We start from the raw sequence: 23,197 nt of genomic DNA on the forward strand, positions 1-23,197 counted from the left end.
CTACTGCTGCTACCTCCGTGGTCAACCAAGGCTCCGGAGGAAGCCGCAGGGCCTACCAGAACTGCGTCACAATCGCTAGCCATTCATTCCTATTTCTAGCACACACTCTTGCCTCTCTCACATCTATCCTCCTATCACCCAGAGCTTCCTTCACTCCATCCATCCACCCAAACCTTGGCCTTCCTCTTGTACTTCTCCCATCAACTCTTGCATTCATCACCTTCAGCAGATAGCCATTTTCCATTCTCTCAACATGGCCAAACTGCCTCAACACATTCATATCCACTCTAGCTGCTTACTCATTTCTTACATCGTTCTCACCCTCACTACTTCGTTCCTAACCCTATCTACTCGAGATACACCAGCCATACTCCTTAGACACTTCATCGCAAACACATTCAATTTCTGTCTATCCGTCACCTTCATTCCCCACAACTTCGATCCATACATCACAGTTGGTACAATCACTTTCTAATACAGAACTCTCTTTATATTCATGGCCAACCCTCTATTGTTTACTACTCCCTTAACTGCCCCCAACACTTTGCATCCTTCATTCACTCTCTGACGTACATCTGCTTCCACTCCACCATTTGCTGCAACAACAGACCCCAAGTACTTAAACTGATCCACCTCCTCAAGTAACTCTCCATTCAACATGACATTTAACCTCGCACCACCTTCCCTTCTTGTACATCTCATGACCTTACTCTTACCCACATTAACACTCAACTTCCTTCTTTCACACACCCTCCCAAATTCTGTCACTAATCGGCCAAGCTTCTCTTCTGCGTCTACAACCAGTACAGTATCCTCCGTAAACAACAACTAATTTACCTCCCATTCATGGTCATTCTCGTCTACCAGTTTCAATCCTCGTCCCAGGAGGAAATAGAGTAGGTGGATGTAAAAGGAAGCTAGTAAAGGTTGGAGAGCTAATAAAACCGGGAGTAAAAAGTATTTATCAAGAAAGGTTAAGAATGGCATATGACGCAGTGAAAGTAAGAGAAAATGGTAATTTATAGGAGGAGTGGAAGTTAGTAAAAGAAAATTTTGTTGGGATTGGAACTGATGTGTGTGGCAAGAAGTTTGTTGGAGGCAGCACGAGGAAGGGCAGTGAATGGTGAAATGAAGGAGTGAAGGTAATAGTGGAAGAGAAAAAGAGGGCTTTTGAAGAATGGCTGCAGAGTAACAGTGTAGAGAAGCATGAAAGATATAGAGAGAAAAATGTGGAAGTAAAGATATTTATGTAATAAAATAAAAACTTATTTTACTCATCCCAAAGACTCATAGGCAGAAATCAATCAAGGACCATACATATTCAAAACTAATTCAGTTCATCGTACATGCCATCATGTCCGTTGTCTACAAACAGTTGATCATATCTCTTTTAAGGATAAATGAGGCGCTTTTTTCTTACGTACTAATATTATACCAAATCCCTCTACACGCTGGGAGGAGCTAGGAGAAAAAAAAAAAAGTCTTTTCGTTCTTTTTTTTTTTTTTTTTTGGGCTATCCCAAAAATTAGGGAAGTGCCTTGGTAGATAGATAAATTGAAAAAAATTTTGCAATTTTCTTAGAAATAAACAATCTTTAAATCCTTAACCTTTACAAGATAAGATGCCATCTACAGAAAGACAATTGGCATCATATTATAATCCTACTTGATCTTTAAAAAATGTACTTGACCATTTTGATTTATTGTGCTTATAATGCCCAGATTCAGAGTTATGAAGCTTCATCTGTGGTGGATAACGGGGAATGGTGGGTCGTGGCGCCCTAGCAGTACCAGCCGAACTCGGTTGAGTCCCTTGTCAGGCTGGGAGGAACGTAGAGAGGAGAGGTCCCCTTTTCTGTTTCATTTGTTTGATGTCGGTTACCCCCCAGAATTGGGGGAAGTGCCTTGGTACATGTATGTATAATGCATCATTGATCATGGACAGGGAGGGTTAGTACTGTGTTCAGTCTCACAGGTTGAGGAATAGGCTTTCCATCAATCGAAAGGATAACTTTGTACTATTACCTTAAATTACAAAATACTTTTGTTTTGTTTCATTTATTGATGTCGGCTACCCCCCAAAATTGAGGGAAGTGCCTTGGTATATGTATGTATGTATGTACAAAATAGTTTAGCTTCTCTGAGTACAGGTTAGTGTGTTTATTTTGTTTAATAAAATAAAAAGCCATTTGTTTCCAGCTACCACTGGCATGAAATTAAGACCCTTGCTTGAACCCAACTTTAAAGAACTTTCAAATTGCTACTGTTAAAATTATCATTATTATTATGATTATTGATAAATTAGTTTAAAAAGATCGGTAAATCCAGGTAAAGATCCTAATACATCTCCAATAAGAATTTTTTTAAAATGAGAAGTGAAAAGTGGAGAAATGTCGAGATGGAAAAGTTGGAAAACTGATCTAGAAGTCACAAAACAGAATGAATTAAATAAAAAATGCAATGCAGCGGAGGGGCTGAAGGGCTGCTGAAAAACCTTCAGTACCATCCCACCTACCTGCAATATTGTTTGAGTGGTAAAGGTTAATGGGACAAAATTCCCACTTCAGGCACACTGACCTTAATGAAAACATCATTCCTACTTTGTGAGGCATTGCCAATAACAAAACGTCAAGAATACATGGATCTGCACAATCTTATCCATTTCAAATACCAGAGAATTGTCTCGTCCTTTCTAATAAACATATTCTGAGCAGAAATGGCAAAAGGTGCGCATAACATAAACACAAGATATATCCAATATTGACCAATCCTTTGGGAGCAAATAACCTAGTATCAACAGGAAAATCTGAGGAAGAGGTGGTGGAAATGTTTAAAAAGCGAAAGAGTGGAGGGAACAGGATAAAATTAATATAGGCAAAACAAACCTAATGGTGACTAGAGAGAAAAGGGCTATGTGATTGAGTACTGTATGTAATAGATAGTGTCACAGGAAGTGAAATGGATTACAATATCTACATGGAGTAAGATTTTATATGCCCAGTATATGTGCAACAGGAGTATATGGTAAAAGAATAAGCCCTACTGTAAGTAGATGGGCACATTTCTGTTACATTGAAGACACACCAGACTGTGAAGCAGGAGGTGGTAATAAAAATGCCCCATCCATAGAGGGAAAAGACTTATGATGTGCACACAAGTCCTTCGCTACTCTGTGTACAGAAGCATAAGCACTGACAAAGAAAATGTAAGAGGTTTTGATTGTGTATGACCTTAGAATTCTTTTTATTCATGGCTGAAGTAGAGAAAAAATATAGCATTTACGGGGGCCAGCCAGAATGCCAATATATGGGGGTATAGGAAAACACAAAATCCTGAAAAAATTCATTAAGCTTCGTATGGCGATGGAGAATGCGTATACAAAATATTTTGTCAAAATTCCTCTTACTTTCATAGTTACAAGGTAATTAGTAAAATTAACTCAATAATCAAAACATTGTTCCCCACAAAACAATGCTGTATTTCTTCTGTTATCGTAAATTTTTATAATTATTACATTTTAATGTAAAAGAAATTGTGAACAATGGCATCTGTATAGATTCCACGAGTCACAAGACACTGTATTACATGGTAAATTACACCCTTTGCCCTTCAGTCCTACCACAAACCTCATAGAGAGTACGTGTTTGAGTTGGACCTTTGACATTCACTCATTTTTAAGTCTGTTTTTCTCATTTTTGGCAAGAATATCATCATTTTAAAGAGGAAAAGAAAATTTCAACATCTCGGTAACATAAGGAAGAAGAAAATTCGCTCTAATACGAGTTCAGAAGTGGGTAATATCTTCGAAACTAACAGAGTTAGAGAAGGAGAGAGATAATGGAGTAACCATCTCGCCTAAAGATGCAAGGAATTTCATCATTTTAAAGAGGAAAAGAAAATTTCAACATCTCGGTAACATAAGGAAGAAGAAAATTCGCTCTAATACGAGTTCAGAAGTGGGTAATATCTGCGAAACTAACAGAGTTAGAGAAGGAGAGAGATAATGGAGTAACCATCTCGCCTAAAGATGCAAGGAATTTCATCATTTTAAAGAGGAAAAGAAAATTTCAACATCTCGGTAACATAAGGAAGAAGAAAATTCGCTCTAATACGAGTTCAGAAGTGGGTAATATCTGCGAAACTAACAGAGTTAGAGAAGGAGAGAGATAATGGAGTAACCATCTCGCCTAAAGATGCAAGGAATTTCATCATTTTAAAGAGGAAAAGAAAATTTCAACATCTCGGTAACATAAGGAAGAAGAAAATTCGCTCTAATACGAGTTCAGAAGTGGGTAATATCTGCGAAACTAACAGAGTTAGTGAAGGAGAGAGATAATGGAGTAACCATCTCGCCTAAAGATGCAAGGAATTTCATCATTTTAAAGAGGAAAAGAAAATTTCGACATCTCGCTAACATAAGGAAGAAGAAAATTCGCTCTAATACGAGTTCAGAAGTGGGTAATATCTGCGAAACTAACAGAGTTAGTGAAGGAGAGAGATAATGGAGTAACCATCTCGCCTAAAGATGCAAGGAATTTCATCATTTTAAAGAGGAAAAGAAAATTTCAACATCTCGGTAACATAAGGAAGAAGAAAATTCGCTCTAATACGAGTTCAGAAGTGGGTAAAATCTGCGAAACTAACAGAGTTAGAGAAGGAGAGAGATAATGGAGTAACCATCTCGCCTAAAGATGCAAGGAATTTCATCATTTTAAAGAGGAAAAGAAAATTTCAACATCTCGGTAACATAAGGAAGAAGAAAATTCGCTCTAATACGAGTTCAGAAGTGGGTAATATCTGCGAAACTAACAGAGTTAGTGAAGGAGAGAAATAATGGAGTAACCATCTCGCCTAAAGATGCAAGGAATTTCATCATTTTAAAGAGGAAAAGAAAATTTCAACATCTCGCTAACATATGGAAGAAGAAAATTCCCTCTAATACAAGTTCAGAAGTGGTTAATATCGGCGAAATTAGCGGAGTTAGTGAAGGAGAGAGACGATGAAGGAGCGACAGTCTCGCCTGAAGAAGCAAGATATTGAGCAAAGGGATCTTCATTTATGATCAAATTATGATAAATAACTTTGTTTTGGTTTATTAATATCTAAAAAGGAACATAAAATTCATATTAATCACGATTTATTAATATTGTCTCTGTTTAAATACAAAGAAAAAATTTGAACGCCCGTATTTCAAAACTATACTTATTGACCTTCAAATTCTATCTTCCTCCTTATTTATAAGGAGGAATTTTGGTATATAACTTAAAAAAACATTATAAAATAACAAAAGGTTGCCCTTTTTTTCAAATTTTTTTCCTCGATATTTAAGGTTTATTTTTTTACCATTATGAAGAAAATTTCTATCTAGCGAAAAAAAAAAAAAAAAATTCATTTTATTGGAGGTCTACATCAGATCTATGTAGGATAGTAATAGCAGATCTTATCATCAATTATAAAGGCAGGAGATAGAATTAGAAAAATACTCATTTGCCGGATAATTCGCCTTTGTGTCGCAAAACTGAAGATCAGAGGCAAAAATCCTATGCAGTTTGGAAATGTCTTAGGTCACCTTAGTATGTGGTATGAATGTCAAAGTCCTGTCCTTAAAAAACTACATTAGCTGGCCGGCCCAATTAAAAATGAAGAACCTGAAGAGAGATGGTATCAAAAAATGGCTGATAACTCAATGATCGAGATGGTTTCAACATGTGACGATAAGGTAGAGAAACAGATACAAAAGCCTCATAAATGTGGAAGTAATGGGTCTGTAAATACAACAAATACTGTAAAAAAACAGTGATATATCTTCATTGGGAGTTCAGAAAGAGAGTAAAGGAGAGAACTCATTTTATATCTAAAGGAGAAGTGTTATTAAATGCAAATTTTCTCACTACACTGCTAGTAAGACAAACCCTCATTTCCTGGGAAAATCCTCAAACATTAATTATTGGTTCCTTGGGAGTCCAAGATATCTGCCTGTTACTCGACTGCACTTACAAGATGTTAAGATAAAAAACAAGAATTTTGTTAGTTATATAATACCTAATCAAAGCTTAATAATATAGGTTGAAAATAAAGCAACCTTTCAAAATTAAAATGAATATACGACTAATAAAGGTTGACAAGGACATACCTTCTGTTGAGAGTTTCCATAAATTTGGTGCATCTTTATTCAAGGTCATGCCAGAGGGTAGTGCCAACTGCAGTCTCAAAAGTACTTCAACATTAGTTCCAGGTGTTACCTCCACTGTAGTTTCATTGATAGAAGTATCTGGGATTAGCAAATCCTGGCTAGAGTAGTCACTCTCGTCATACATTTTCACATTCAACTGCAAAAAAAAATTATATGAAGTACACTGGCTAATTTAGTAATTATATTACAATTCTACACAATGGTTTCTAAATACACAAATGACTATAAAACTAGTAATATTTTCAATACAGCAAAAATTATTTCCATTTCTATATGAGAATCTCATTACAAACTTATACAAAATGGAGAAACTTAGAAAAATAAATTCTAGTACCTGGTATCTAATGATGAGATTTATGGTAGCAAAGCATTGGTTAAATTCTATCATATGAAAATAGAATCTTAGAAAAAGGATGTCCCAAGGCCAAAAAACTGACTGGTACAGTACGTAACAAGCATTAAAATTATTGGGATCGATACAGTAATGAAAGAGGACAATAAATAATAATTTAGAGCGCCGTTAGAATGGAAGTACAAGGACAACTGCTAGTGAGAAGGCCCAAATTATCATAGAGAAAGGAACCAGATTGGAATTCAGAAAGAGAAGATGGAGAGGAGTAAACTCCTGACACATCTAACCCATCAAGGAAAATCCTGATCTAAAGCCTCAATGATGATGGTGTTAAATCAAATAAAAGACAGCAGAAAAACAAAATTTTAAACAGAAAAACAATTATCTTTCTATGGAAAATATTATAGGAAATACCTCACCTCTGTCACTTGATTATCCTTCAAGGACATTACTTTAATGGAATGATTATTTGTGTCTGCAATATATAAGCAACCATCTTCCTTGCAGACACATATACCACCAGGTTCATTGAACTGAAATTAAAAATAAGTTGTAGATTATGTGTGTATACTTTAAATATATATGCTTACCAGAATGCATGAACTATCACATGAGGTTGGGCTGCAGATAAATAGAAGAAAGACAGATAATGAGAATGGAGTATGCAATGGAAGATGAAATATCATTAGATGGAGACAGGATTAAAAAAAAATATTATGTACACCAGTGTGATATACCGTATTTCCCGTGTCATAAGACGCACCATTTTTCCTGAAAAAATGCCCTGAAAATTATCCTGCTTCTTAACACTAAGAAAAAGTTGTATAGGGGAGTTTGACAACCTCTAACACTTAAGCAATGATATACAAACAATCACATGCACCACACATATACAATAAGCCAACATAATTATCATTCATATGTAATAAATAAATCTATTTTGAATGCACATTCTTTAATAAATGAAGGTAATTTGACATTTGTTTTTGTTTGGTGGCTAGTCAGCTGATGACTCACCAAAGCAGTTGATTATGCAGTATTTATCTATTTCTCACATTTTGTTGATATTTTGTAATAAAGAAATATTTTGGTAATGATTTGCTGCATGTATTCCAAAATAATACAAATAGTTTTTGCTCAAAAGAAACTGGAAAAAACAGGGTTACCAAGCTAGTTGTGAACTAACAAGACCTACTATCACACAGACGACAGAAAAAATATTCCAACTTGTGATATTTCTAGAGAACTCTTTATTTATCAATACAGTACGTAATTGATTTTGTATGAAAGTTTATTCATGAATTTGGGAAATATCACTAGAAATTTACTGCTCTACCAAAATTTGATCGGGAGCATTTGGCAACTCTGCTTCATGTAAACAAACAATAGAAAATATTGCTACGATGGTAGCAACTACGACTAGTTTAGTGATTATCGACATGAATGTGTAATAAAATTTGATTAACAGGTGTACAGGTAATCAACATTTACCTATTACATTTCATAATACACCCAGAACATGAAAATTTACTGTGCCAGCCGAAAAATCCCTCCGTAGAATCACTGACTAGGAATTGCTGCTACGATAGGTTGCAAAATGCTCAATTTCTTTTTTTACAAAAATTCCTTAGCTAAATATGGTGCATCTTATCACTTGTAGAGTTATGAGACGAGAAATACGGTATATATTACCTTACTTTCATTTCATCCTTAAAAGTTATATACAGTATTAAGCATTTAGCTACCATACTGTAAACAACCATTCACAAAATATTTTATACTAATACAGTAATTGTTCTATTTAAACAAACGCAACAGTTCTTCAGGCGGGATAAAGTTACCTGTACACGCTTGAACCAGTACAGTACTGACTGCCTTCGAAGATGTAAACAAAGTTGTCAAAGGTAGCTTACATATTCCTTCATATGTAATCCAGTATTTATAAAATTTTCTGTTTATGCTATGCATAATACAATACTGTATTTACTAGTTTCATTGATAGAATTTTTTACTTTTGTAATTTTTTATTGGAATTGATCAAAATAAGATTGTGTAAAACAGTGAAACACACTTAATATTTGTATTTAATATTTAAGGATAAGCAATGTAAAGTTGGAACTGAGGTACTACGCTGAACTGAGGTAAAGAGGGGTACAACTGTAGATGCACTAAAAAAATACTGTGCCTGAATCTTATGTATATACAGTACAGTAAATCTATAAAATTTAAAAAGATTTTCCAAGTTCCCTAAATACAGACCTCACGTTATACTAAATTACATGGAATAGTACTAGCGTTACTCAAATAGTCATGAGTAAAGAAAAATATTCTAGAAAGAATCCATTACTGTGGGTAACCCCTGCAGACACTGTCACAGCTATCACTTGTATCTTGAACAAGCATAAGAACACTAAATCAAGGAAATGAGGGAAGGGATTCCCAGCAAAGGGTTTTATTAAAGACAAAATTATTGGAACTTTTATAACCTGTATGAGGTCAAAATATAACAAATTTGGAAATAATTTGTATTTTTCCTAACATACAAACCTGAAGCTATTTATTAGGGTATTACTTTCGGCAACGCTGAAAACCAGCCAAGACAATTTTAGTGAGGGATAATTACCCCATCCGCTAGTTAGCGGGAGGGGGTTGGGGTAGACTAGCTACCCCACTCACTCACACCTGTCGGTTGAGTAACCACTTTTGCTTTCTGGCTGGACTTCTAGGGGGACAGGGTGGCGGGCCAATTTGTATAAATAGCTTCAGGTTTCTATGTTAGGAAAAATATAAATTATTTTCAAATTTGCTATTTGTTTCGACACAAATACAAACCTTCGCTATTTATTAGGGTGACTTACTCTTAGGAGGGAGGAAGTCCTTACCAACTGGCCTTGGTCATGACCCGGGGTCCTCTCTATTTCGATCTGTGATCGATAGTAGAGGGAACCCTACCCTCGCAAAAATCAAAGTAGTTACAAGGTAACTCGCTGATAGCGGCCTGCAGAAGCTTGTGTGAGAGACTCGTGGCTTGTCTTCACGTAGGAACTCGAGGATTCTAAGTCATATCCAATACCCTCCCTCAAGAGGTATTAGTGACATAAAGTATTCATTCATACCCAAGATGCACAAGGGAAATGATTCTTACCTGCAGAGGGGTGAGGTCAGCTATGCTTCGGTCTTGCGGAGCTATTTCCCCAGGTGGGGAGAAGGACTAACCCGAGTAACCTCAGCCCTCAACCCTCTGTTACTTGTCCATCAAGGAGCCTGAGGCATTAGATCACTTGTTGTGCGGCCACCACAGGACCAATGGAGAAGGTTTCCATGCTCCTGTGGGTTACATCTTTCAGGTAGTGGGCTGTGAAAGTCGTCTGACGCTTCCACACGCCCGCTTGCAATACTTGTGCCACAGAAAAATTCTTTTTGAACGCCAGAGACGTTGCAATGCCTCTGACATCATGAGCTCTGGGTCGGTTGGACAGAGGAGGATCTGGATATAGAGCGTATTCGATTACTTTCCTTATCCAGGAAGGAATAGTATTCCTCGTGACCCTCCTCTTGACATTCCCCGTGCTGACAAAAATGCTCGTACACGGGGGCGAGCTTTTGCTGTTCTTAAGTAACACCTCAGACTCCTTACTGGACATAGTAACAGTTGGTCTGGATCTTCGGTTACAGAACGAACTCTCTATCCAAAATGGGCCGAACCTGGAGTCCGGCACATCCGTATTTTGAGTCTTAGCTACAAACTCAGGGATGTAGTTGAGGATTACTTTCCCCATCTCCTAAAGTGGGAGACATCAGCAGATAGACCATGAAGTTCGCTGACTCTCTTGGCCGAAGCCAGAGCGAGCAGGAACACCGTCTTCCACATGAGGTGGAGATCGGAGGCCTGGCGTAGTGGTTCATAGGGGAAGCCCTTCAGAGCCCTGAGGACCCAAACCACGTTCCAAGGGGGAGGTCTTAGCTCTGCCTGGGGACAAGTAAGCTCGTAACTGTGTATGAGCAAAGAAAGTTCCAACGAGGAGGAAATATCGACTCCTTTCAGTCTAAAGGAGAGACTCAAGGCTGAGCGGTAGCCTTTGACTGCCGAGACCGGAGAAGCATTTCTTCCCGAAGGTATACAAGAAACTCCGCTATAGTTGGAACAGAGGCATCGAGGGGTGAGATACCCCTTCCACGACACCAACCACAGAAAACTGACCACTTCACCTGGTAGACTGCCTCTGTGGATCTCCTGAGGTGTCCAGCCATTCTTTTTGCAACTGGTTGCGAAAAGCCCCTGTGTGAGGAGGTGCTGGATAGTCTCCAGGCATGAAGTCGAAGCGAAGCTAAGGCTTTGTGGAAGATGTTGGCATGTGGTTGTTTTAGGAGGTCGTGCTGTGGAGGAAGCTCCCTCAGGATCTCCGTGAGGAGATGCAGAAGGTCCGGGAACCATTCTGCGTGATGCCATAGCGGAGCTATGAGGGTCATTTGCAAGTTGTTGCTTGCTCGTACCTGGTTGAGGACTTTTCTCATCAGACAGAACGGGGGAAACACGTAAACGTCCAGGTTTATCTACCGTTGTTGGAAAGCATCTGGCTAAAGAGCTTGGGGATCCGGGACTGGGGAGCAGTACAACGGGAGACTGAAATTCAGGGCCGTTGCGAACAGATCCACAGTCTGGGAACCCCACAAAGTCAGGACTTAGTTGGCTATCAGAGGATTCAAAGACCACTCGGTGCCAACTATCTGAGTTGCTCTGCTCAGCTTGTCTGCTAGCACATTCTGCTTGCCCGGAATGAAGCGAGCTGAGAGAGTCACCGAGTTGTCCTCTGCCCATTTGAGTATCTCTACTGCAAGATGGCACAGCTGCTGCAAAAATGTACCGCCCTGTTTGCTTAGATAAGCTACTAGCGTGGTATTGTCGCTCATCAACACCCCGGAGTGCCCCGCCAGGACCTGGTGGAACATTTTGAGGGCCAGAAAGGCTGCCCTCATCTCCAAGAGATTTATGTGCTGGTACCTTTCTGATTCGAACCATTGGCCAGAGATGTAATGGTGCAGCACGTGAGCCCCCACCCTTCTTTTGATGCATCCGAAAAAAGAATCAATTCCGGGGGAGAGACAAGAAGATCGACCCCTTTGCAGAGGTTCGGCTCCGCCAGCCACCACCTGAGGTCCGACTGTTCCTCTAGCCCTATGCGGACTAGGTGATCCCAGGAATCGGAGTGTTGGTTCCACTGGGATTTTAGACACCACTTGAGGGATTTCATCCTGAGGCGACTGTTGGGGACCAGTCGGGTCAGGGAAGAGAGGTGACCGAGAAGGCGAAGCCAATACTGCACCGGGAGCTCTTCCCGACTGAGGAAGACCTGTGCTATCTCCCTCAGTCTCTGGATCCTTTCGTCTGATGGAAATGCTTTGTGCTTTAGGGTGTCTAATCACATGCCTAAGTATACCAGTTCTTGAGAGGGGAGCAGTTGAGACTTCACGAGGTTTAACACCATCCCCAGATCCTGGCAAAACCTTAGAAGCTCGTCTTGGTGGCAGAGAAGGGCCGCCTCCGAGTCTGCCAGAATCAGCCAGTCGTCCAAGTATCTTAGGAGACGGATGCCGATTCTGTGAGCCCAAGATGATACTAGGGTGAATACTCTCTTGAATACCTGGGGTGCTGTGGAAAGACTGAAACACAGTACCCTAAACTGATAATGCTTCCGATTGAACATGAATCTCAGATACTTCCTGGAAGACGAGTGAATTGGGATCTGGAAGTATGCGTCCTTCAGATCTAGAGTGTACATGAAGTCCTGGGGTTTTATCGCTTATCTGACTGTGTCGGCCGTCTCCATCCTGAAAGGTGTCTCTTTGACAAACCTGTTCAGGGCCGAGAAGTCGATGACTGGTCTCCAGCCTCCAGACGCCTTTTTCACAAGGAAGAGTCGATTGTAGAAGCCTGGGGACCCGTCGAGGACTTCCTGGAGAGCGTCCTTCTCCAATATGGACTGGACTTCTGCCTTGAGGGCCAACTCCTGTGCGGATCCCTTCGCACAGGAGTTCAATGGAATCGGCACTCGAGTCAGTGGAGGGAGAGAGCGCGTGAACGGGATACGATACCCTGAACGAATCACCTCGACTGTCCAGGGTTCCGCCCCGTGGTAAAGCCATCTCTGCCAGCAGCTTTGCAGGCATCCCCCCCACAGGTGGACAAATGGGAGGATTGCCTGTCTTATTGAGACCTGCCTCGGCCAGATCCGTTCTTACCCTTTCCTCCACGGATGGACTTTTTGCTGTGAAAGGCCTGCTTTGCACCCTTTTTACTCTGCTGTTTTGGGTCTCTAGCCCTTTTTGGCTGCGGGTTCTACTGTTCTTTCCGCTGTGGCTGAGAGGGGTAAGGTCTAGCTGTTAAGACCTTCTGGATGAGAGAGTCATGACTGGACTCCCTCCACCTCTCTGCCACCCGCTCGACATCCTCGGGATGGAACAAAGAATTGCCCTCGAAAGGAGCATTTCTCAGACTCGCTATTTCGGCCTGAGGGAGATGTCTATAGAGCTTGCCTATGACGGCATCTCTCCTCTTCAGGATAGTGTTGGCCCAAAGGTTCACTACCCGATGAGAGAAGAACTCGATGACCCGAGTGCCGGACAAAAGGAAAGTCTCCAAAGACTTCCTGGAGGACTCCCGAGACAGGTCTTTAGACCACATCAGTTGTCCTAAGGATCCTAACCAGAAATCCAGCCACGAAGTAGCCTACATGGCGTACTTCGCCACCTTCTCCTGGTTTAGAATTTCAGAGGCCGAAAAGGAGACGAAGTCCCGTAAGTTTCTCGAAGGGGGTGGCCTTCGAGAGTGCCTCTATAGAGTGGTCGAGAGGCAACGTTGGAAGAGATTCCCCGAGGATCTCGTAGTACCTCCTCTGAAACACATACGGAGAAGGTAGGAGCTTGGAGGACGAGTTGGAGCGGAGAGAAGAGGTGGACCCAGTTGCCTGGGATACTGCCTTCTGTTTGGCACTCTTCAACCCCTTTGACCAGGGCAAAGCTGCACTGGTCGTATGAAGTTTCCGAGTGCCATAGAACTGGTCAAGGACCGTTTCTTTTCCATCTAGAGGGGCTGACGATGGATCTGAAAGTCATTGATGGAACGGATGCAGGCTAGGACCTGCAAAAAGGCGTGTTCCGACTCCTCCTTCTCATCCTCCGTAAGCTTAGGGCTAGCGGCTGCTGGCAGAGCGTCGTCCTCGAGATCGCTCTGCCCTTCCACGTCCAAGCTCTTATCCATAGGAGCCTGGAGTGGGTCGAAGTCGTCAACTGGATAGACTGGGGATAGGGAGACTGCCGAGGAGGTGCTCGCTTCTGGCTGCCTGGGAGGCAGTGAGGAAGGAAGCCTGGCCGAGGATTTGGGGATGGTGAACAAATCCTTAGGTTCCCTCCCACGAGGCCGGAGGTCCTCTGTCCCCAAGGGCCTAGAGGACTCCGTCGGCTTACAGGTGGAATGTAAGTCCGTTGCCGTACAGGGTGAGTCCCATCCGGTCGCAGGTTGTGCCTCCTTAGACACTATCTCGACCGATAAAGGACGGAAGGAGTTTCCATAGTAAGTAACCCTATCCTCATTGGGGGGCGAAAGACGAATCTTTTTCCTTTTCCCTTTTGGCCTGGCCTGTGGTGTCTTGAACTGCAGGGGGCTATCCTGAGGTTCATGCCTAATCTCCTCCAGAAGTCTTTTGCGAGGGGATGACCGTCTCCCCTTGCCAGAAGAACCCGCCTGTGCGGGATCTCCCGAACTCCTCCTAGGATCGGAGGGAGGAGAGGACCCTGGGAAGAGAGGAGGCGATAAGGGGATCCTAGGTGTGTCACCTAAGGACAGAGAGCAGGGAATGATTCCTTTCATGGCTTGGCGCATTACACTGAATAAGGTGCTAAGCCACCGGGGGTCACTGGCTCCTGAGGAACTAAGGGGGAGGTCCTTAGGAAAGAACCGCTCCCTGGGTTTAGGAACCAGGCCAGGTTTCCTAACCCTCTTGTCTGATGGAGGCTTCCCTGCAGGCAAGATCAGCTCAGGCCTACCCTTAGGGATAGGGTCTGGGCTCGGTCGCACAGTTGACTGTTGTCTCTGTTGAAGCCTAAGGGGCTCGAGAGACTGATTGTGAGCGCCAAGATGGTCGTGCGCTCTTGCGCCGAACTGTTGGTAGGCAGAAGGGTGCTAGTGCGAGCGGCCTTTCCGATTGCGCACACCTTTTTCGCGAGAGGCGCGCATGAGGTTGTTCGCGCACCTGGCGCGCATAAGGTTGCTTGTGCACATGGCGCGCATAAGGTTGCTTGTGCACATGGCGCGCATTAGGTTGTTCGCGCACATGGCGAGCAACAGGATGTTCGCGCGCATTAGGTTGTTCGCGCACATGACGAGCAACAGGATGTTCGCGCACATGGCGAGCAACAGGATGTTCGCGCGCATTAGGTTGTTCGTGCACATGGCGAGCAACAGGATGTTCGCGCGCATAGCGAGCAACAGGATGTTCGCGCATATGGCGCGGCATAGGATAAACCCGCGCGCCATGTTCGCCATTTTGTTTGCGCGCCGATACGGTCGTGCGCGCCGATTCGGTCGTGTGCGCCAACTTGGTCGTGCGCGCGAGAGCTCTCAGGTTAGTGAGAGAACTCACTGCTACGCTCACCCGAAGGTTTACGATAGCTTGTGTTGTGTGAGCGCGAACGATCAACACAACGAGTTTAAAAACTCTCTGTCATAATAAGAATGACTCTGGTCACGAGAACCCGAAAGTTCAGCGTGAACTGTGTTGCGCGAACTCGAAGGAGCAACGCAACGAGAAACCGGAGTTTCTCTGTCACGAAACACCGAAGTGTTAGCGCGACTAGAGTTATGAAAGCCCAAGGGTTCAGCGTAACTCAGGTTACGAGACCCCGAAGGGTCAGCGTAACGAGGAATCGAGGTTCCTCTTTCACGAGATCCCGAAGGATCAGCGTGACTGACGGTACGAGAACCCGGAGGTTCAACGTTACCGTCGTTACGAGAGCCCGAGGGTTCAGCGTAACAGAAACCCAAAGGTTTCAAGTCGCGAGAGCCCTAAGGTTCAGGGCGACGATGACCAAAAGGACTCCCGCTGTCATGAGAATCCGCGGGATCAACATGACTAGAGCCTGAAGACTCACGATCACGCCAGCCCGAAGGGTGATCGTCACAAGACCCCGAAGGGTCAACGTGAGGAGAACCAGCAGGTTCAAAAAGACGTCTCCTCACAGCCCGAGGAGGAGAACGTCCAGGGTGGAGAGGGGTTACCCACCCCTCCACTCTACGAACCTCCGGAGAGGAACGCTCAACAGACTCCGCCCGAGGGGGAGACTGATTTAGGTCTACAGATAATTCCTCCGCAGGGGAGAAGAATTCACCCGAAAGAGAACTATGCTTATAACAAGGTTCTCTTTCGCCCCTGGAGGAGAACCTAAAGCGTAAGGAGATTGCCGATGCACAGAGGCAATCTTCTCTCGCGAACGAGAGATATGTTCCCCCGAAGGAGAAGCTTGCCTTGGAGAGAGCCCTGCCACTGCCCCTGGTGGGTTAGCTAACTCCTCGGCGTCAGAACCAGACTCTTGGCCTGACCGACGGGCAACAGCGCCTGTGCCCAGAAGAGGAGGATCAACCTCCACAGAGGAAGGATATGACCGCCTTCTCTCTGCTCCCCTTTGGAGGAGTTCGAGGAGAACTTCCTTCGTAGGGGGACAATCGACGCCCAGCGATGGCCATAAAGACACAAAGTCTGGAAAAGAACAGGTGCTCCCTGGGGGAAGAGAAGGAGCTGACTCACTAGGGGAGCCGTCACCTTCGTCTATCCCACAGGGTTGACCTGGAGTCTCAAGCCCTGCGTTACTGCTCGACCGTGCCCCGGAAGGGCCTGATCGAGGATTAGCTTCGGGCAGAGATTTGGGTGTAGAGGAAGCAGAAGCTCACGATTTCTTCGATTTCGAGGAAGACACCGAAAGCGAAGATTCGCGTTTAGACTTCTTCTTACTCGCAAACCTCTCCCACAGGGAGGCAGGCCACTCCCTACACTCGGAACAGGTGTTGTCCCACGAACACAGAGTTTCCTGGCAAGCCAGGCATAAAGGGTGTGGGTCTGTCTCCACGGACGACGACATGCAGGTGCCGCAGCGGCGGCCTTCAATCCCTGGACATGTCCGCATAGTGGGGATAATAACCAAACACACACCGATACACACAAAAGACAAAGGAAAAGTAATAAAGTCAAGGCAAAAGTGGTTACTCAACTGACAGGTGTGAGTGAGCGGGGTAGCTAGTCTACCCAAGCCCCTTCCCGCTAACTAGCGGATGGGGTAATTATCCCTCACTAAAATTGTCTTGGCTGGTTTTCAGCGTTGCCGAAAGTAATACCCTATAAATAGCGAAGATTTGTATCTGTCGGAACAAATAAGTAATAGCAAGAGATCAACGTGAATCATGAAGGATAGTGTAGCTGGCTCGTAAAGAGGCAAAGCCAAAATTCTGATTCTTGAGTTAAAATCTTCTCTGATACAGTTGCTAATAATAATATTAAGGGATCTAAGAGAACCGCCAGGGAACAGAATAGCCAATTCATCACTAGGCAAGGCTACTCGTTCAGTTCCCAAAAGGTAATCTTAGCCAGGGGTGAAGTGGTATGAACATCAAGTGTTACATAATAAACAGGAAGGCAATTTTCTAGTATATCAATAAATACTACAGAAAATGAGGCCCACTTTCTTGCATTGGGGTGAAAACCACAATGCAGACTTAACTCCAATGAGGATCATTAACCACCTCAGCAATCTTTCAAGTTAAGAATGTCGGAGTGATGAAATCTGGAGCTGGAACTGGCACATGTCCTGTGAGAACTGTCAGTTAGGTCATAATAGTGCTTCCACCATGATGTCCATTGAGAGAATGTCCCACGACTTGAATGTGCCATCTTTAAGGTAAATGTCCAATGGTGGGTTTCCTCTCTATCCACCAGCTTGAGGACTTGCATTATTGTGTGGTTTCCCGGAACGCTGAGGTTGCTGCAAATCCACGTTTATCACATGCTCGAAAGGGGATCCCTAGCGACGCTTCCCGAATATAAATAGGCTCTTATGATAGTTTATCTCTATCAAAAAGAGACGTTGCTCCTGAATACATACTATCAGAGTGATCAAGAGCACGCAAACTATGTGGTTTAGGAGACGAGTACAACTAAGTGGTTTAGCAGAACGCTAGGGTTGCGGCAACCCCATCTAGATCATATGCTCGAAGGGGGGTCCCTAGCGACGATTCCCTTGAGGATGCATAGGTTCTTATAATATTATTTATACTTGGAAAAAGGAAGTATCACTGACTACCTTCATCCAGAGCAGCCAGAGCTCTTGAACACAAATGGGGGAGCAATATTTCCCAGCTATTTGTACTCGCGCAGCTCTACGAAACAGAATAACTACTTGTTCATATCGTGAAAGAGTTAACCCGAGATCTTTTTTTAGCCCGAGTCTCGCTTGTTCATTGAACCAAAGACGGGACAAGGTGACAGCTTTCTGATGTCATTTTATAGCGAGGCGGAGGGGCACTTCACGGCGACTCTTCTTCATGTTAGGCCTTAGTCGACAGTGTTTCCACGTTCAAGAAGAACTTTGCTTCTGATCTGAGGGCGTCCACAGAACATCCTTAGTATCCCTGGACAGGGATCTCAGAACACACTATTCATCCCTAACTTCTTGAGAAACAAACTCGCAAAAAAGTTGGTGTTAGATCGTTCTGTACACCCCAGGACTTTGAGGGGTAAGCTCGAGAAAAGTTCAAGTAAATTTCCCCAGATCCGGTTCTCATTCTAAAAGGAGACTATGATTGTCTCAGGAAAAATAGCATTTTCTGCGTTGGGTTTCTGAGGTAAGGAGACCCTACAAGTAAGCTTGTTTACTTAGGAAGAAAATAAGAAGTCAGAGTAAATGGTAGTAAGATCCTTGACTTTAGCACTTCTGACTGGGATTGTGAGGATAATCTTAGGAAATAATGAAAAACCCTTCTTACTCAATAGTAGAGGGGGATTACTCCTATGAGACTGTTCTGTTCACCACAGGCCTTGGTAACAAGGGCGTCGATAGTTGTTTTGGGCAGGAAACTCTAGTATCTCAGACCAGAGCCTGCTTTAAGATCTATACTAGATCTGAACTTTCATGAAAGCTATAGGAACTGTTTTCAAAATTGTTAAGCAGTCCTTAGCCAAGGTGACAATGTCTTGGAACAAACTACATACTAGAATCAGCCTAGTAAGGGTTCTTCTTGACTTGGACAGCCTTCATTAGTTGATTAACTTTTCCCAGGAAAGATGTTTGTTAGGATTCTAAGTGACGTGTCATGCAAGCTCATTGCGTATGGTCTAAGAGTGATCCTCTTTATTCGGTTCGGAGGTCTCTTTGGGCTCATCGTGAGATGTCCCAGATCTGGTGATCGTTTCTTATTCATAATAAGTTGAGATGTTCATCTTACTCCTTTGTATCTCCTGGTCTTACAATCCGGCAGTGAGGGAGGACAACGTTGACCATTACCATAGTGCTGGCTGAAAATGGTGCTAACCTTAGTCACGCCCAATGACAGAAAGAGAGAAGGAGAGTTGATAAGGTCTGAATTCCTATGAACTGTAGCATTTCTAGGGGACACCTGTCTAGAGCATTTCGTTAAGACAGCGTCGCACTTCTTCAGAACACAATTTCCCCACAGGAAAACGTTCTGGTGGAGGAGGAACTCTATGGCTTTAGCTCCAGATCTTTAGTTCCTTGAATTGTTCCCGTACAGTCTCATCCTTGAGGTTCCTCTAAATGGCCCCAGACCAGTGGTCTATCTATAAGCTGGTCTGAATGGATACCAAGGCAGCTACCTCCACGTCTGCCAGTTCCGAACCTGATATCATGGCTGGTAGGTTCAGAGACTTTCCGCCAGAATTGAAGGTACCAAGTTAGCCACATCTGGATCAAATAGAAGAGGGCTCTGAAAAGCACCAGAGTTAACGTAAAAAATTTTCTGGCACAGCAAAAGTAATCCGAAAGTTTCAGTGTCCTACTGTACTCACTTTTAACAAGTTTTCAGCATCGAGAACTTGGGAGTTCTAAACTCAAATGTGTCTTTCGTCTGGTTTGGAAAAGGCCACATCAAACCTAAGTCTGGGGGTCTAAGACTGCAGGAAAGTATCGTCGATGGCGCACCGTCGGGAGGCTCATCCAAAGAATTAGGCTCATGATCCTAATAAAATGAGAGGCCTCCAAGCTCAATACTGGGGCTTTATGGGTGGCCATATCAGAAGAGTTCTACTTGCCTGCACCAAGGTTTTCTAGGGAATCATCTACAGTGATGATATCCCAGTGAGAAATTTCTGTCTTAACAGCGCTCTTTACTTTTTCTCCAACATCCTTCCTTTACCTTGAGTAATAACGGGAAGAAAAGGCAGAAAGAACATAGGAGGAGTCTAGTTTGCTCTCATTGTAAAAGCGTTCATTTCTATATCTTGATTGACAAACCGTGGAATTAAAGTCTCTCTTGGAATTTGTTTTACGAGGTGACGGAGTTCTCAATACTCTGGCATTTTGAACGCTTATGGCGAGGCCTATGTCTGACAATCTGTTCTTCTACCCCCGATGGCGGAGTTATATTCAGGAAGGGGAGAAATTTTCCGTACCTCTTATCTACTTTCTTGAAAATGAAGTGTTCTGAAGAAAACTTATCCTGATAATCATGATCGTCAGACAGAATGTAAGAACAGAATCCATCTGGATGATTAATGGGTTTGTCTCTAGCATAAGACAAAAGGGTTGTGCCACCCGTGTGTCACGCGATCGTACTTATTAACGGCATTTCTCTTTTTGGTAAATATTATCCTTTGTATCTTCACTCTCCCCTCGCACTGACAGCAACTTGCATCAACCTGTCTGCTTTTCTCATTGTTAACTGTTAACAGAACTGGTTGTTGGTTGGACAAGAAATAGCATATTGTATTTTGTGACCTTTGTGATAGGCCAAGAGTAGGCTGTGACTCAGTTGCTTTCATCTCACCTTTGAGTCACAACCTACTCTTGGCCCGTCACATTATAAAACGGCAGGAAGGTGTACCACCCGTGTGTCACACGATCATACATACAGTAGTAACGACATTTCTCTTTTTTGTATATATTATCCTTTGTATCTTCACTCTCCCCTCACATTGACAGCAACTTGCATCAACCTGTCTGCTTTTCTGTCAGTTTTATAAACTCTTGGCTATGAACCAACAAGTTAGAACTTCACCTACATAAATAAGAACCCTGCGACGGGCCAAGAGTAGGTTGTGACTCAAAGGCGAGATGAAAGCAACTGAGTCACAACCTACTCTTGGCCCGTCACAGGGTTCTTATTTACGTAGGTGAAGTTCTGTCTTGTTGGTTCCTGGCCAAGAGTTTATAAAACTGGCAGAACTCTATATTTCTGAGGAGATGGATTATTACGTCCTATAACATCAGATGGATGTTAGTTACATTCTTAGCATCATCATGATGCAGAGGAATACTCTAACGTATCATGATTGTGGCACATTCAGCGATGCCATCACGCTTAGACATCAACATGTCTGGATACATTGGCACACTCAGATTAAGGAGTCTGAACGTTCAGCCTTACAGAATTCTTAGAAGAATTTCTTGGAATAGCAGGAATAGTTAACACTTAACTTTCCAGTATTAATAAGCTTGGAAGGAAAAGCCAATTTTGAGTAAGAAGGTACTGTCAACTCTGATGGGGGGACACAGCCAAAGCAGTTCGAACACCCTAATAGAAAAGAGATGATTCTTTCCTATCTTCACCTTTCAGGAAACGTAAAGGGGAACCCCCTGAACAGACGATCATTCGATGCACGTCAATCATGTCCGTCAGAACATAATTTTGGCCACCATCCATATTTCTTAGGGAGGATGTCTTAACCTTGATGCATTGCAAGGAAAATTTCTCAAAGAAGTAAAACTAGCATATGACCTGTCCTTGCAGGGAATGCCCTGGAATGAGTCTTGGGCGTGAAGAATTTTAGTTGTAAGCTTGTCTTGCGTGTGAAGAAAATTCTTCATGCACAGCAAGGTTGGTGCTCATGATTACATCATCATGCAACGACAGTGACGTCATCCTGTTTAGATACAACGGTGCATTCATATTTGTTAATCTGAACATTCAGCCTAACTGTATTTTCCGAAGAAATTCTTCGTAGGGCAGCAATAGTTACACTTAACTTCACAGCATTATTAGGCTTGGAAGGAGAGATCTGCTTTGAGCATGAAAGCACTATTAACTCTTGGGGGGGGGGGGGGAGCAGCTGAAGCGGTCTGACCACCCTCCTAGTAAAGAGATGACAAATCTTTTGATTCATTCCGGGCTCTCTTTAGAGCCGGTTTCTGCCTCGTACCCCTAGGGGTACAAGGCAGGCTTTTCTCAATGACATGATCTGGAGACTGGTAATCATGACCTCCCAATAAGGCTGCCTTGATAAAGGGGGAAATGACAGGCTCAACTCTAAGGTCCCTCCAGGAATGAGGAGATGCTTTCACTGTTCTGATAAATATAAAAAAAGTGAAGGGAGGTTCTCGCCGCATCGAATGAGATTTCTCTAACTACCATTGAGAGGAAACTCAGCAACGTAGCGAACTTGTTATGTTTCCTGTGTCAAGAGATGAATCTCTCCCATAGAGTAGATCACTCCATACAGTATCTACATGGAGATTCTCTAAAACATTTTATCTAAGCAAGAAGGACACAGGTTGTGTGTCTGTCTGCCCAGCTCATAAGGACGCCACAATATTCGCAATCCCATCCTAGGAAAAAATGTAAATACTCTGTACTGAGATTTACTGGGCATAAGCACTCACTCACAACCACAACTCACAGTTAATGAATAGTCACTCAAATGGCCGTATATTGAAAATGAAACACAAGTCAAGAGAGCTAAACACTAAAAGGGTAAACAAGAAGAAAGCAAAAGGCTTGATCACAGAGAGTAAGTGAGAGAACAACCTCTTCATTTTTCAACTAGCAGTGTTGTATAGACACACTATGAGCAAGCTTGCTCCTTCCGCATGCAATGCATTTACCAAGCACAAACCATGGTGTAATCAAACCAAATTTTTTATTGACCAGTCATAGAAAACATGATTAATAGCAACCCCATATAAATGACTCTAGAAGTTTGTATTTACATAGGAATAATGAATAATTCATGCAGACAAATTTTGCCTGGTTACCCTAATCCTCCTATCTCTTCAAATTTAAACCCTTCTTTTTTCCTCATAAGTTCTCCTGCTCGTGCATTTATATTTACAATAAGATCCAATTATCATTACATTATTTAAAAACCTTTATCTAAAAATAAAATGTTCCAACTTACCTGAGCACTTTCCCCAATACCCTCAGAATTCCCTGGTATACCACTCCCAGCTATAGTTGTCACTCTATAGGTTTTCCCTTCAGGTTGCACAAATTTTATCTGTAAATAAAATATTTGATACTGAAATGTCCTGCACTCTTTAAACTAATTTTTTTTCTGCTTTTTGCATTCCACAAATTTCTAATCAGTTCCATATGGCAAGCATAAAAGTTGACTGTCCCTTCAAATGAATTTGCCAAATTTTTGCTTAGTGTGACAAATT

The 23,197-nt window shown here is 42.8% G+C and overlaps 1 protein-coding gene across 1 annotated transcript in view; it reads right to left on the minus strand.

Moving 5' to 3' along the window:
• The window catches only part of LOC137650148 (NHL repeat-containing protein 2), a 98,877-nt gene that overhangs the window by 3,743 nt on the left and 71,937 nt on the right, over window positions 1–23,197 (minus strand). The window contains exons 11-13 of the mRNA XM_068383300.1: window positions 22,936–23,034; window positions 6,964–7,077; window positions 6,133–6,328 (exon numbers count right to left, since the gene is read on the minus strand). Coding sequence (XP_068239401.1) covers window positions 6,133–6,328; window positions 6,964–7,077; window positions 22,936–23,034 — 409 coding nt within the window. The remainder of the gene's footprint in view (window positions 1–6,132; window positions 6,329–6,963; window positions 7,078–22,935; window positions 23,035–23,197) is intronic.

Source organism: Palaemon carinicauda, chromosome 11, assembly GCF_036898095.1.
Source record: "Palaemon carinicauda isolate YSFRI2023 chromosome 11, ASM3689809v2, whole genome shotgun sequence".
Taxonomy (NCBI): domain Eukaryota; kingdom Metazoa; phylum Arthropoda; class Malacostraca; order Decapoda; family Palaemonidae; genus Palaemon; species Palaemon carinicauda.